This window comes from Oryza glaberrima, chromosome 12, assembly GCF_000147395.1.
Source record: "Oryza glaberrima chromosome 12, OglaRS2, whole genome shotgun sequence".
Lineage (NCBI taxonomy): Eukaryota > Viridiplantae > Streptophyta > Magnoliopsida > Poales > Poaceae > Oryza > Oryza glaberrima.
This window is the reverse complement of record NC_068337.1, coordinates 17,998,261-18,014,595: the sequence shown is the minus strand read 5'-3', so window position 1 is coordinate 18,014,595 and position 16,335 is coordinate 17,998,261. Positions and strand designations below refer to the sequence as shown.

General features: G+C 38.6%; 2 protein-coding genes across 2 annotated transcripts; one reads left to right on the top strand and one right to left on the bottom strand.

Moving 5' to 3' along the window:
- Positions 1-7,520: 7,520 nt before the first annotated feature.
- On the top strand, positions 7,521-9,790 carry LOC127757422 (uncharacterized). Its single transcript, XM_052282923.1, has 3 exons — positions 7,521-7,761; positions 9,053-9,154; positions 9,301-9,790. The coding sequence occupies exons 2-3, from the start codon at positions 9,095-9,097 to the stop codon at positions 9,706-9,708; spliced, it is 468 nt and encodes a 155-aa protein (XP_052138883.1). The 5' UTR covers positions 7,521-7,761; positions 9,053-9,094; the 3' UTR covers positions 9,709-9,790.
- A 146-nt stretch (positions 9,791-9,936) lies between these two features.
- LOC127757421 (uncharacterized) lies at positions 9,937-15,342 on the bottom strand. Its single transcript, XM_052282922.1, has 4 exons — positions 14,950-15,342; positions 12,492-12,720; positions 10,590-10,714; positions 9,937-10,512 (listed from the first exon to the last, which is right to left on the bottom strand). The coding sequence occupies exons 1-4, from the start codon at positions 15,301-15,303 to the stop codon at positions 10,414-10,416; spliced, it is 807 nt and encodes a 268-aa protein (XP_052138882.1). The 5' UTR covers positions 15,304-15,342; the 3' UTR covers positions 9,937-10,413.
- Between the last annotated feature and the right edge of the window lie 993 nt (positions 15,343-16,335).

The following is a 16,335-nucleotide window of genomic DNA, read 5'->3' as shown; positions in this document are numbered from 1 at the left end:
GCACTAAAGACACCCATTAACTGGTGAGTATCAATATCAATGGAATCAGATCCTCTGACTTCCAGTTGAACAGGTGCTACGTGCCTTTCGTCATCTGCTCCTTCTCATCAGAAATGGACGGCCAATATCTTAGGTGAGCGATATATGAGTTCAAATTTTTGTAATTATCTTTCAAGAAACAAATAAATTGCTTGTCAGTTGTCATCTCGACTCGTGATGATTTTCTGTTTTGTTTGCATGTTGCGGCAGAGGATGTGAACCTGCACAAGCAACCTTGTGCTACCATTCCTGGAATTTCACTTGGTTGGGTTGCATCAGGGTTGATATGATGTCCGTTTCATGCCAGTGCATGTGGAAGTTGATATGGTTTGAGCCAATTGTGCATGTGAACATGTTCAGGTGCCATTGTTAGATCAAAGAAGAGGTTTTCTGTCTTGGCTAAGCATTCACCCAGTGTCTTTCCAAGCACTCTGAACTGATGCAATCCAATGTGATTGCATCAGGGTGAGAAGGGGACATTGACAGCTGCAGGTGCATCCATTCCACGCATCTATTTGTTTCCCAGGTTTTACTATCTAAGCTGTGGAACTGGGACCATTAGCACTCAGCTGGAAAAGGCTAGTGTGATCCCTTTCTACGTGTCGACATGAGTTTTGTCAACTGTGATATGTGGAGCTCTGTGACCTAATCTAATGGGCTTGAATAGTTTTGTCACATAATCTTAACCTAGTAGCACATGATTGAACCATAGGAAAGAATAGAAGGTAGATTAAACTAGCACCATGTTATGTGGCATCTCCATGTTAGGAAAAAGCAGATGGAACATTAGCCCTTAAAGATTGCTTGCAGATCAGATGTTACTGTGGGTTGATTTCCTGGAATTCCATACAAAAACCAACTCTAGTAGCCATATGACTATCTTTTCCGCAAAAGTTCGCCATGACATTATTGTTTTGTGTAAAAGGTCTTTATGTGGCATATGATGGATAAACAAACATGTTTGCACGATCATGCTGGTGGATGGTTAGATCATGTGGGTGGTGGATGAACACGAGTGGGTGTACGACTGATATCTTTGTTATATATCTTGTAAGAGGAATATATCTTTTTTTTTCGCTTGATCATTGAAGTGGTTTTATTGAATGATGCTGTGCCCCTAGTGTCCTGGTAATCTGCACTTGTGCCAAAAGCTACTTTTTTGGTGTTGGGTTATGCTAGATGCAATATATATGATGTCTATGATGAGTTCCACATTTGCTTTTGGATGGCCAATAGGAGTAGTTGGTTGTGGAGTATCTCCAGTTAATTACAGTAATATGCCTGTGGGAGTATCTATAACTACACAGTATGCTTTTCTTATATGTTGGTCTCTGAACAACCACTAATGTTCCATCACTAGTTCAAGAAGTTGGTTTATTTTCTTTTCAGAATACATGATGCTTATTTTTTATTGTATGATCTTTTGAAGCTAAGAAAATATCAACATGTACCTGATATTTGTGTGTAGACATAAATCTGAACTGAATTTCTTTTTCCTGTAATGTTAGTGGGATTATTTGTTCAGTTTGGTCTAGTACCGGGCTTAGTGCTAGAGCTCAATCAAAAATTCCCTTTCCATAATACAAATAATCAATATTCCATTTCCATGACACAAAAATATGAATGGTAAGTTGGGTACCAAAGGTGCAGATAAGAGATGAGTCAGGAATCATGATAGCTACAGTTCTCAACCTTTCTTTTTGGTAAGTTGCATATAATTCGTTGGATGCACCGAAAGAAATGCAACCAAGATAATTCAAGCTCGACAACGCAACCCTTCTTTTTTTTTTTTTCGAGGAGACCAGACGCAACTATTATGCTACTAGATAAATAGATATATTTCTTCTGGAACCCTAGCTTTCTAAGGCTCTACAGCAAATTGAGCCCATCTTTTTGACCAAAAACTTTATTATGAGACACCTACAGAGCCGTCCCAGCCATTTCACGCCAATCTTTCTCTACACTTTATGGAATGGGTCAACAGTTCATTCCACTATCTGGATATGTTGGAGCTGTGAGCTCTCCTAGATCTACTTGCTAGATCTCAGATGATGTCAAACAATTAGTATAAAATTTCTAGATCCTGTCCAAGCTCCTTCCATTTTATTTTTTTACTTCTTGTTTAATTAGGGTATTGATATATTTATTAATATGCATATCTGATCATTATTTTTTTAATCATATATTCAATAAAAAATATTAAAAATATATGTGAAAGTTATTTTTCATGTCAAATATAGTTGCTATTTCTCACAAATCGAATTTAGTATTTTTGCTACATGTATATGAAAGGTTTACTACACATATCCTAAAACGATGTCTACCTTTGTGAGATATTTAATTTTTTGCCACTCTTACAAGTGACAATTAAAAATTTTTCACTGGACTCACATGTCATAGACACATAAGGACCCACATATTATAGACTAACAATGGTAAATCTTTAATTGCAACATCATAAAAGTGACAAATAGTTAAATATGTCCCGCATAATGTTTGCAACTCAGTGGAAGCATCACATAAAAGTTTGCAGAACAGTTCTCGCATGTATATTCTTCAAATAGATCATACATGTAAACTAGTAAATATTCACGTGGGACGTTAGGAGTGGATAAAAATTATTTCCTCTCTGTCCCCTCCAGGATTAGGTACTCCGTACTCCCAACAAGTTGATCCATCAAATCCAGAGAAAACTTTAGTAAAGTGCCTCTCATTGGTAGATAAATAGTTTTGGTGGGCAAATAAATAGGCAAAGTGTATTGAAGTAATAAAATTGCTCGATTTTTAAACTGAGAAATTACATAAGAGTGTAGAATTTAACATATTTTGCAACAAAGTTTGAGCTCCAAAAATCAACTTATTTTGAGAACGAAAGGGGAGTTCTCCCTCCCTCTCAAAATATAACGGATTTTGACTGAATGTGACATATCATACTATTACGAATCTTAGCATAGAGAGCCTACTTATTCAATCAAAATCTCGTATATTTTGGGACGGAAGGGGGTACTATTCAGATTGGGTGATCAATGATGATGCTTGCAAATGCAAGCCCCAATCTATTGCTGCCTGGCAAAGGCCCCACCATGGATGAGGCAATGTGCCTCTTCAACCCGGCAAGGCGTGCTCCACTGTCTGGGGGCCTCCCTCACCCTCATCAGCCAGGGATCAGAAGGAAAAATAAAAAGATCCTTTCTTTCTTTGCTTGCTGCTGCCTAAATTATCTATAGTGGCTTCCACATGTGTTTTCACTTGGAACCATCCATCTCCAGCATTTTGTTCTCTAAAAGAGGGAAGAACATGTACCAACTTCTAATAGTTAATTAATTTATATGAGCAGCTCTATGATCAACACCTTATTAGCAAAATTTCGATTCTCTGTTAAAGTATTGAGAGTGTTAGAGTTTGTTTTAGTCTAGTTTTTTTTTGGGGGTAGCATTTACTCAACTTATTTGTGCAATGATTTGGCATAGTTTTAGGCTTTCAGCTTCAGTCTGAGTAGACAATCAGAAATGGGCATAATTTTTGGCTTATTTAGCAACATGATCCAGAAAAATGATTTTAGGGGGTTAAGGGCCTAAGTGAAATAGTTTAGGGAGTACAGTGAAGATTTCTCTAAAGGACAGCTCCAAGAAACTATTAATTGGAGAGAGTCGGAACTTAAATGGGGTAAATGTGTACTGAATTAGCAAAATAGTGTTACTGATATGTGATGAATAGTCTAAAAGGTAAAACAAATCAAATATTTCCCTGAAATTAGTCCTCAATATATATCTATATATAGCACCTATCTGATTTAATTACGTGCTAAATAGAATTTATTCCAACTCAATATTAACTAGATTGATTCACAAGCTTTTCCTAAAATAGGTGTGATCGAAAAGCAAACAAGACCCCAAAATGCATCTTTGACCACTAATGGATATGACAAGATACATAAGAAACACTATTAAACTATTAACATTGTGAAAATACTTTTCGGTACAAATTCGTGTGCAGGGTTAACATAGCCACGTCTAAATATTTATTTACACAAAAAAAGTACAGAATTACACTCATCTGGAAATAATAAGGTGGAGGCAATAATTCTGAAATTGATCTTTGATAGACGTCTTGATAAGATGGAGTACAGAAATCAGCTGACATAAAGTTTTTGGGACGAGCAATATGGAAATATTGCGCTAATTAACAATAATAATGTATATCCACAGACTACAGCTGTCACCTAGATTAATTATTTGAAGTAATAGTCTAGCTGGTATATGATTAAGATAAGTACATTTTCATGATCCTCCGACAGTATGTATAAGATCCAAAGCAATTAAATAGTTTAGAGAATGGATTTCTCACCATCTGCTGCGTTCAACTACAAATGAAAGATTGGAGCTTTTTAATGCAGGGATCTTCCAAATTTTGGGATTTACTATGGACCAACAATTATTGATGTCCCTGTTCAGTATTGAATTAAATCTCCCACCTTATATCTACCTAAGTCTTATATATATGGGTGCTAGTAGTTTTAGAAGAAATATAGATGTGTTAGTGGAATCTTCTTTTGAGCTTTTTTTATGTGATAATGATCTAACCTTCAATGCCATACTAGATCTAATTGTGATACTAACAATTCCTTATTCACTATACCTTACTTGCCATCAATGTCTCACTGCCATGTGGGTCCTGAACTCACATTGTGTTTTAGAAAATTAGTGTCAAATAAGAAGGATGTTAAAATTTTGCTGCATATATATATATAAGAATGTTAAAAAATTAGTTTAATTAAACCAGGAAAAATATGCTTGTTGAGAAATAAAAGAAAAGCACATAAAAATGAATTGAGATGATCAACAGAGACACATGCATGGATGGACCCATGTGCAATCTCAACTGTTTGCATGCATGTAAGAGAAATTATTGGTTATTAGGTAGGTAGATCTGGGGATTTTGTTTTCTTTTGCCAAGCACAGGGGGGAGGGACCAAGGTAGACTTGACATTGCATCTAATGTGCTGATGTGAGGACATGACACAATCATAGAGACTGAGCCCCCCTTACACTGAGTTTCACAGATCACCCCAGTGATGAGCATATTACACAAGGCATCATCTATCGGTGTTTGTATTCTTGTTACAACATATGAGTGTGAATATGACCATATGTGCATAGTAGTACAATTAGTGTCTGCTTGTGACAAAAAAAATAATTATTATAAGTTGTGTGTGAATTGCACTGACATGCTTGTCTGTTGACATTGACAGGTGGGTCCTGCTGAATTTTTCACCTTAAGTTCCTGAAGAGAATTTAACTTGAAAGTTTTTTTTTATACAAAAAGAACAAGATGGACACCATTGATTATCAATCATCTAACATTGTGGATAAACACACTTAAATGGATCCTTTATTAAGATTTGTTTGTTTTTTCCCTACATGATTGGCATGCTGGATAGATTTGTACATGATTATGAGATGACTAGACCAAAATATTTTTGCTTGCCAAATTATGTCGTCTTTCTCTTCTGAGCCGTCTAATCCAAGAAAACATCATCACGCATGCTCAGCTAGCTGCCTGGCTTTTTTAAGAGCCTATTGGAATTCTATTTCTGTGATATGTCTATCTTAATGTTCATTATTCCTTTAACAAATGGTGTGATCTTGTTTGTGGTCGATTGTAAAAGATTCCAATCGATTTTCTGTTCACCCCCTCTTTTCAAGGGAGTGTCACAGTGTTCATTTGAAGGCAACTTTGAGCAAATTTTTTCTAGCTGTTCAAGTAATCTGAAACAAAATGGTGTTCATTTGAAGACAATTTCGAGCAAATTTTTTCTAGCTGTTCAAGTAATCTGAAACAAAATTTGTCGTAAAATCAATTTGATACTGACTGATAGGTTGGTCCTGTTCATAGTAAAAACCACATGGACCTGTCCGACACCGAGTACCTATGTCTTATGACATTTGTTCTTGTGCAGTCTTACCTGATACTCCAAGTACAACTACCAAAAAAAATCTAATTAAATTTGAACAGTAAATATAAGCTCAGTTTACGCCCCAGATCATGTACTTCTTGTAATGAGGAATCATTTCCAGAACTTCTGTAATCAATTTTCTACTACATAATTAGGTTACTAATGCTGTTTTCTGAATGGTACAAGAGAGATTAGGACAAAGTAACCACTTACTAGAAACAAAACCACAGCCATTTCCAAATAATGCATGCAATGATGCAAAGGAATTCTGTGGCATGAAGAACTACCACGTGTTCAACAAATTCATGCATCTGAAGTATCTGATTAACCAGATGACAGATATTAAACCCTGGAACAAAAAAAAAATCCAGCTAATTAATCCCTGGGGAAGAGGGTGACAGAGACATGCATCTGATAGGCCTGAAAGCAATGAGATGGACAATGACAGGGGCTGACACCATGGTCTGGAACTAATCATGCAGTGTTGGATTTTTCATACCCTCTGGCTTGATTGTCCAAATCCCTTGGGGATGAACAAAATAATACTACATATCACATTCAGGATGAACAGTTTGCTTGCATTGCAGGCCTCACAAATCTGAAGAAGAGAAAATGGGGGAGGGGACCAACACATGTTATTGTGACCAACTACTCCACATAACTCACTATCCAATCACATTGCCCAATCTTGAGCTGCATATAAGCCAACCCAAGATCCAACTTCAATTCTGAATCTGATCAGGATTGACCTGCTGTGGATCTGAATTCCTGCAGGATTTCAAGTCAGATCAAATCTTGACTGTCCGTTCGCGCTGTAAGAAACCGTTTAACCCGGTAAAGAATGATAATCCCTCCGTACTAAAATATAGCTACCTCTGTAGTTTAAATATGAACATTGCCGCAATCTGTAGGGAGTAGTATTTTTCTACTTACATCCTACCGCTGTCGAAAATGGTAGGGCGGCTTTTGTTATTCTAGTTTTTTTTCCCATGTGAAGCGAAGGCAGATTGTTCTGACTTTCAGTGACAGTATATTGCAAGTATTTAAATTAGTTGGGACAAGTGGTTATGGCATTCTTAAACCAATGCACATGTTAGCATGAGATCTAAACATAGCATTTCCTAGTTGTCTGTTCAGTAATCCTTCTGATGCTTGTGATCCACAACACAAAAAAAAACATTCAAAACCAATATTGCTACACAGCCCCAAATCTTACCAACAGCTCAGTAAACTTCAGTAACAAGAATCCCTACAAATCATAAAATCAACAGATCCATGTAAACTAGCACTACCAACATATAAATTTTCATCCCTTCGACAACGAAAAATCCTCCGTGACACAGTGTCAGCGGGTGCGCGTAGGATTTTTTTTTTTTTGGTGTGTTTGCAAAAATGAGAATATAATAGCTGGGGCTTCTTATCTTGGTCCTATCCTTTTCTTGGCACTACATAGGAGCATCTTTGGCACCTTTATCATACTTGAACTCCATTGGCCTAAGTGACTTGGATTTGTTTCGGCATGCCCATAGGGTCCCACCCCATGACAGTAAAACTAATGACAGGGGAGAATCTTAAAATCCCCCCCTCCTGCCTCACCAGATTTGATACATGCCAACCTGTTGCCTCTTTGCAGAACCAGAAGCTCCTTCCTTTGGTCTAGCTAGCAAGAGATCTTACTTGTGAGAGGAAGAACAAGAGGAGGAGAGGTAGTATAGCCTTGGCCTTCTTTCTTCAGAGGAATTCAGAAGTAGGAATTCTTGGTTGAGGTGAGCACAAGGCCCTTGTCATCCACCTTGCTTCTCTCATGATTCTTTTCCTCAAAGAACTGCACTTGAGGCTTCCATGGAGCATATGGTTGCATTTCCGAAAGTTTCGCGAAGCTCATTCTTTGATTGTGCTCCATGATTTTTCATAATTTCATCATGCTCAAGGAGGAGCTGTGTTGCTCTGTCCTTCTGAAAGTGTGGCATCATGTTTCGGTTTCGAAGATAAAACCGCTGCTGTTTTGTTCTCCTCTTGTTTCTTCTAGAGCATTTTAGCAGTCTTGTTTATGAAATCATAAACAAATGCATGCATATTCTTGTTCCATCTGAACAATGGTAGAAGGAAAAATCATGCTTCCATCTGAACAATGGTATTAGGAAAAATCATGCAGAATTATGCTATATGTACATCTCGTTTCCTGCTTCTTCCATAATTCTGTCTGGAAACATTATACATCGTTGACGTTCAAGGTGTAGATTTTGTAGTTGTCATTGGAGACATGAAGTTGTGAAAGAATTCGTGTCCCTGTTCAGATAACTGAACATAAAATTTATGATTTCCAGTACAGCATGATCCACAGTTTAATTGTACAACTTTGATACAAAACGTAAACGACAGTACTTCTTAAATGCCATCTCAATTTACATATAGTTATTTTCCTCTGTTCAAATATATTTTTTCTAAGCCTCTTCTAGTATCCTACAGAAATGTCAAAAGTTTCGTGTATATGTAGCATCTACATCCTGCATGTTTTTTTTCCCATCATTTTCTCAACAAAAAAAATTATCGGTTTTTAAAAATGGGATGACACATTATCAACAAGAAAAGTCTCACCCAAGCTGGAGTTCTCAATTTTTTTGTTCTACTGAAAGCCAGTGTACTTGCAAGAGTATAAACACAAGCAGACAAATGATTGATGTTAGGTCACATTACATTTATGCTTACATAGGATACTCATTTACCTAACTAATGCAACTTAAATGCCTCATGCTATCACCTGCCTGACTTCATTGCAAAGATTGGTAGTCCTCTCTAATAACAAGAAAATTATCCAAACAAGAACAAAAGATTAATTCAGAGGCTTCACTTCAAAGGTTGTGTTAGCAGCAGACAGTGTCACAATCACAGCATGAAAAAAGTTGAGAGAAGGAACTCACAAAGCCATCCACGCAACCAAACACTTAAACAACAGATGCATCAATAATTGCAGCGTATAGATGTAGCGGTGTCAGCCATTGCCATTGTTTGCAACAGCAACAATTTGTACTTACTTTGTCATCTCTCATGAATCAGATTATACTGCCCATGCCAGTGAGCTGACAAGAGAGAAAAAAAATGGAGAAAGAACACATCAAGATGGCCATCCTGAAGCAGGAACAGACATTCAGACAACAGGTAAAACATGTTTAACCAAAACCAACAATGCCTGCTCAGAGATAGTACAAATCTTTCTACAATTCTGAAGTGTACACTGTTTGTAGTAGAATCTTTCTACAATTCTGGAGTGTAGACTGATCTCATCTCTTTGTTCGTCGACGCAGGTCAATGAGCTGCATCGTGTGTACCGGGTTCAGAAGCAACTGATGATAGAGATGCAGAGCATCTCAACCCAGGCTCATGCAAAAGCAGACAACCGAACCATACCAAGATTGGAGATGGACCATCAACAATGGTACAGAAACTCGGGGGAGAAGAAGGCCCCCGAATTCGTTGAAGATTTTGACCTTGAACTCACACTGGCAACTGGGGCTGGTAGGAAGCAGGAGAAGCCATCCAACTCGGACTCCGGAGCAACAGTGTCATCGTCGACTTCTGCTGAATCAGAGTCGGAGCGGCGGTTCCCTGAGTCCAATGTAGCCCTAAGGTTTCAGAATGAGAGCAAGAGGCATGATGATCAGCTCATGCAATCTCCTTGGCTCTATCAATGTTTAAGTCTGAAGATGGCATGATGACTTAGCTATGATGGGTGGCTTTATGAGTGTTCAAAAACTCAAAAATCTCAGACAAAAAAAAAAAGGCTTCTTTTATGTATATGTATATGACACTAATTCAGAGTAACTGGAAGGCTCAAAAGAGTGAGAAAATGCACACAAAAGAAAACATGCAACATGAAGTGCTACTCCAGACCCTATGAAAGTTAGTGAAATATAAAATCATTTCTTCAGACATAGAAGAAGAAAATCCAAAGAAATATATATTCTTCAACAAAAGCTGCATCATATGTAAAAGATGTTGGAGCATAAACCTTGTTCGGTCCGACTTATCTTACTGAAAAGAACAAAATTACCTTACACCTCCATAGCTGGTTACAGTAAATTTGGTGAAAATTGCTTGGCTTCTGAGCCGTGGAATGAGAAACCCGGAAAGATAGAATAAATGCCTAGTATGGGTTTCCTCTATCATCCAAACAAAAGGCCTTCAGGCCAAAATAAAAAAAAAATTGGGAAAAAAGAGGAAGCAGGTGTAGTGGACACTATACACCACTAAAGAAATAATAGGTAGGGATAAGTTCATCTCTGTTTCTAGCCTCCCATTGAGAGGAGCAGATAGTGATATAGCCAGCCGCATCATAGTCCAGTTAATTCCTGTGAAGACCATCTAGCTAAAGTACTAATAGTTAACACAATCGACACATGGAGTTCATTCAGCTCTGATTATGAACTCGTGGTCACATCAACATCTGCTTTCTTTAAGCTAGCCATGTATGTTATGTAGATGGTCCAAAGAAACGAGAAGGAATTGCTCACTAGCGGCTGCGGGGAAAAAAAAACTCAGTTCAGAACGAGATAATGTGTTCAAATAGGTACAAGTGTTGGGAAATTGATGTTACCTGTAAATGAACGGGGATAAACTTGAAAGTGATAAAGTCACAAAGTGGCCAGTATATAAGTCCACTTTTGATGGTCGGGATTAAATCTCTCTTCAGTCTTGCCATGATCTCTGGGATGGTCTCACCTATGAATCATATCAAACAAGCAATTAGGGCACACAGGAGCTTGCTTGCTACAAAAGTTTCAACAAGAAAAATTTCTATGTGATAAAGATAGTGGGAAAGGTGTACTCCATCTAAGTCTATCTGAACATAGCTTCTCCCATCATGCTAAACAGTACATAGTGGCAATAAATGTATAGTGCACGCAACCTTATCCTAAATCGATAGATCAGAGACTTCAAGGAATTCACTTGAAATGACTACTTCAAAAAGGAAAGATTATAATGAACTGGTGGTACTCTAAAGTTATCAACTTGCAAATTTCAATTACAAATTTTTGCTAAGTACATTGCTAAATTTATATTTTTCTAATCTGAATCTGGGATCATATGGGAAATTTCAACTTTATTTCACAGTACATGACGATGTGCTATAAGTCAATTTACTACTGGATCTTATACTGCTACCTGAGTTCATTTTATATATCAATCACATCCATTCATGTAAATATATATTGGTCTTGATTTTTCACCTTAGTTGCATTTAGCAATCTACAGAACCTCAATGCACAATGCATCAAGGTATGCATGAATGAGACGCAAAATTGAAACTGAAACATCTACAGAGTATGGGCCTGTTTGGGGGAGCTTTAGATTCTGAGAAACAGCTGTTTGGTAGCCAGCTTCTGAGAATCTGGAAAAGCTCTGAAACCCAGCTTCTCCAGCTTCTGGCTTCTTAGTTCATTTTTCAGAATCTGTAAAAGCTGTGGACTGTTTGGGGCAGCTTCTAGCAGAAGCAGCTTTTGGGAAAAGCTGCAGCTGGGACAAGCTCCCCCAAACAGGACCTATATCAGCATGTGGAAGCAGCTGCATTTCATCATACAAAGCTTTTTTTTCAATTTAGGAGTGATTGTGACACTAGATAGCAATCAAAGCATACAACATGGATGGTGCTAAAACTTTAGTCACCTGTTGACCATGTTAAGTGTTTGACACAGGATCAAACCAAATAACAGTTTCCTCAAGGTCCTGACCTAATCAGATAAATATGGACATTAAATATTGTCTTCAGTCATTTGCCACTCAAGACACCTAACCAACAAAACCGTGTTAAACGGAAGTGCAAACCTGTTGTCACATGGATATTTTTGTTTGATTCACACAATACAGACAGTGAGACAGAAAATTTATAGCTAACATGCGCAATGTTGGTGATTTCTACCCAAGACATTAATTGTTGCACCTTACAGAAATGAGAAACCATATAAACAGAACGGCCACTGCATCAGAGGTGTACTACTGAGCAATACTGGACCGCTCGTGTAGCAACTAGCAAGATTAATGCCTCTAAAGGTTTTTTCTTATATTATTTTCATTGGACAGGATAGGGAGTCTGAAGAATGCATCATAATCTCATATCCTTAGCTCTTTACCTCACCATTGAACGCCAATAAAAAAAAACTACAAAAGGTAGCAGGTCGATCATGTCATATCCTATATGCTGCAGTCTCAACTCTCAATCAGTAGTTTACTAACATTTTATCAAAATAGAGTTTTCAGCCATGGTCAGCATAAGCATCATGGTAGTAGTTAACAGGTCAGTGTAGCACTTTAAGGTAAGAGTTATAGAAACAAGTCAAAGGAAGCCTAAATTAAATTCTTAATTTCTTATCAACGATTTGCACATGCAAAGGCACATAAACACCAAACAGAGAAAAAATAGATGTTTTTAAGAATCAATGTTTGTTCTTCGGAAAAAGAAAAGAATCCAAGTTTGTTCACAGAGGCATGTGCATCATACCTTGCAATCCTGCATTGTATGAGAAGAAAACTGAATTAATAATTGGTCCATAAACCGCTTGCCCAAGAAACATCTTCTTGAAGGTGTTCATTACGTCCTGTTTGGGGAGCAATTTTGAGACAAAGTTGAACCAAATATGCAAGGAAGGTCCTGAGATCAGTAGCCCATAACTAGCCATCCGCAGAGTCCTAACTAGATCAAGTGAATCTTCAGGGCCAAGTGTGATCATCTGATGAGGCAATATAGCAAAAAACACAAAAGAATCACATGACTTGACATAGTAAAGCAAAACAAGAACATTGTAAATTGAAGATAGAAACCAAGAAAAACAAAAACGTTATAAATAAAAGGTAGAAGCCTAAATAATACAGGTTAAATGATCAAAGTATGACAGGACACAACATAAAATAAGCCTCTTACACATAATATTAATCATGTATCCTACTTCTAATATAAACAGGATCAGGAGACCTATCTAACTTAAGGTCCTGTTTGAAAGGCAGGAATTTCATCAACTTCCAGGAGGAATTTCCATAGACATGTAAATCAAGACATATTTTCAGAATGATGCACATCTGCGCCATATTATGTAGCTAATGACATGTGCCACCCATTATTGGTAACACTTCTTTTCGTAGGTTACTAATAATAAACACTGCAAATGATTGATTAGCACAAAAGCTCTTACAAGGATAACATGCTGGATGATATGGTTTATACAACAGAACCCCATATTTAGTAGGTAATCAAGAATTAGAAACAGCTGGAAGGTTTCTCTTCATAACATTTATGGAAGTGCTACCCTCTACAAAAACAATAAAATAATACCAATAGGATCAAACGCAGATACTGGCCTACTGCTTCATCCCGGAGAATGAGCCTGGCTTAATTACACACACACCATTTTTTAATACGACAGATATTTTGTCTTCTAGATTTATTACAATGTTTTGTCTGGTGCATAATTTGAGCATATGATTTCTTATATAAACAAGCATGGTATTGGTGAACCCTTGAGGATCAACTAAAAGTTCAACACCTTTCAGGCTTTCTCTCTTTGCTGTATGGACTCAATAGTGTTGCTGGCTCAGCCATTGGGCCTTAGTGCCCAACCAGTGCATAATGGCTTTGGGTGATGCTTTGGACTGCATGACAGGGGTAAAACTTGTGTTGCAGTCGCTGAAGCCCACATGGTAGGACCACTGTGGTCTGTGGAATGATCTAGTCGACAATCGGAATTGCAGGCAAGCTATCACCCTCAATCAAATCTCACCCGACACAACAGAAGGCAATGGTAGTGTTATGTCATGGGCATGGGCCAAGGCCCTAATGAGGCAAAGAGATCAGGTAAATGAAGTTGTTAATGAAGCCAGAAGTATTGATTTATAGGAGATTAGGATTATTAGTTGCTATGTTTTCTATTTCCTTTCAGATGGAGTACTCATCTAGCACCTCTATAAACTATACGAGGACACCACTGTTATCATTATATCATGAAGTAGATCTAGCTACATCCCCAAAATGTACATACTCCTAGTCTAAGTATTCTCTCTTCCCTGAGAGGTCAATGTAACCTGGGAATCATCCTGTGAGTGCTTTGAGTTTTGGGGTTTAGCCAATAGTGCAGTACAATATATTGTTATAAACTTTTTAAATGAATAAATTCATTTGAACTTAAAAATGATGAGTACTACAGATATCAGCAGATTTATACTAACTATTACATCCCAACTATAAAATATGCAATACCTATAACAGTTCAAAGCCCAAAAATATGGATCAGAATGTATGGAACACAAGAAAATCACAAGCCAATAACACAAACCGGTAAATTTCTACAAAGTTTCGTTACTTTTGTTCTATATTCCGACAAGTTCCATTGTCTTACATTTTGTACATACACAATACAGGTATTTCAAGCGACCATTATTCCGATTTCCAACCATAATGTCCAACATAATTCCCACTGCAAACTTTACCAGCCAATATCAGGCTGGCAGATACATGGCTAGTGTGAATCTCTTGTAAGCAATCGCAGAACAGAAGCAATTAAGTACCATGACTCAAATTTGTAATGGAATTCTGATCCCCATTACTGTCTCAGGTTTAGCTTTTGAATCAATTACCTGGTCCCTTCCTACAATCTTATTCAGTCAATCCTCTAAACACCAATACTAATCCAGATAGATATTGTAGGTATTCATCACATTGGCACATTGTATGTTTAACAAACATATATCACACTTCCCACAACATATAACACACAAATTGATTCTTTAGCGCTTTCTACAATCAGAAAAGAACCAAGGCCGTGATACACGATCGAAATTGCATTCAATACAAACGACTTGTACTAATAAAAGCAATAGCATTTCCTCTCATCAGCAACATTTTAACTGATCCAAAACTCCTGCGCCACAAACGCCTGTGGGAGAGAGAGCGAACGAGAGACACCCACCTGGGAGGAGAGGTCGGCGACGGTGAAGATGGCGGCGGCGGTGACGCTCTTGGTCAGCACGGGCCGCGCCTCGATCGAGCCGAGGTACCACGCGACCACCCCGGACCCGACGGCGGCCCCGGCCCCGCCCCCGCCCCCGCTCCTCCTGCCCGCGGTCTGCACGAAGGCGGAGGTGGACGGGGCAACCGGCAGCGGAGGCGGCGGCGGCGGCGGCGGGGAGGAGGGGGAGGGGCGCTTGGAGGAGGAGATGAGGTGGGAGCGGACGTGGGACCATGGCTGCTGGGCCGCGCCCGGGGCGCGGCGGAGCGGGAGGAGGTGGCGGCCGCCGGCGTGGAGCGCTCCGGTCGGGGGCATCTCGTCGTCGTCGTCGTCCGCCGCGGCGGCGGCGGCGGAGGAGGAGGGGAAGGGGGGGGGGGGGGTTGGTTGGATGTCCTGCGTTTGCGGCGAGGGTTTAGAGGGGAGGGTTTGGAGGAGGAAGGGCGTGGGAGAGAAGAAAGGAGGGGAGGGGAAATCGGCCGTGCTGCCACGTGGCGGTGGTCGGTCCTCTAAACTTGGAATGTGTTTATTATTATTATTTTTTAGGTTATTTTTCTTTATGCCAAAAATATGTGTCTGATGTGTACAGAGGCACATGAACACACACAACAACAACGGCACATTCACATCCCCATATCCCCATGAATACGTTTCCTAAGAGCAAGTTTAATACTATCTTCGTATCAAAATGCAGCCATGGATATCCGTGTCTAACGTTTGACCGTCTGTCTTATTTGAAAAATTTATGAAAAATTTAAAAATATTTAGTACTATTCATGTTTTATCATCTAATAGCAACAAAAATACTAATCATAAAAAATTTTCAAATAAGATAAACGGTCAAACATTGAACGTGAATAGTACAAAACTACACTTATTTTGGGACGGAAGGAGCAGTCTATAGTCAACTACTGGCTTCAAAACATCTATAGCCAATTTAATAGCCAATTCATGCAATAGTTGCTTACTATACTATTAATACCTAGTCCCACCTGTCATACACATATTACGTCTTGGAGTTCGTGCTACAGCTGGCCACAGATATGTAGCCCGCTGCTCTTCTCTCTCCTCATTTTTCTCTTTAAAATATGTTTATAGCTGGCTTATAATCTGCTGCTGCACCTGCTCTAACACATGTTCTAAGAGCAAGTTTAATAGTAGAGTCAACTATTAGCTTCAAATTATCTATAGTCGATTTAATGGACAACTCATCTATAGTTACCTATAAACATATACTACACTATTATATGCATGGTCCCACCTGTCATACACACATTGTGTTTAAGAATCCGTGCTACAGCTGGCTACAAGTCTCTCTCCTCTTTTATCTTCATGACGTGTTTATAGCTC

Bases quoted from the DNA above. Each gene is read 5' to 3' on its own strand.
- LOC127757422 (XM_052282923.1), top strand. From the start codon at position 9,095: ATGGAGAAAGAACACATCAAGATGGCCATCCTGAAGCAGGAACAGACA. The intron at 9,155-9,300 runs GTAAAACATGTT...TCGTCGACGCAG, and splicing joins AACAGACATTCAGACAACAG to GTCAATGAGCTGCATCGTGT.
- LOC127757421 (XM_052282922.1), bottom strand. From the start codon at position 15,303: ATGCCCCCGACCGGAGCGCTCCACGCCGGCGGCCGCCACCTCCTCCCG. The intron at 12,721-14,949 runs GTGGGTGTCTCT...TTGCCTCATCAG, and splicing joins TCGCCGACCTCTCCTCCCAG to ATGATCACACTTGGCCCTGA. The intron at 10,513-10,589 runs GTAACATCAATT...TTTTCCCCGCAG, and splicing joins TTATCCCCGTTCATTTACAG to CCGCTAGTGAGCAATTCCTT.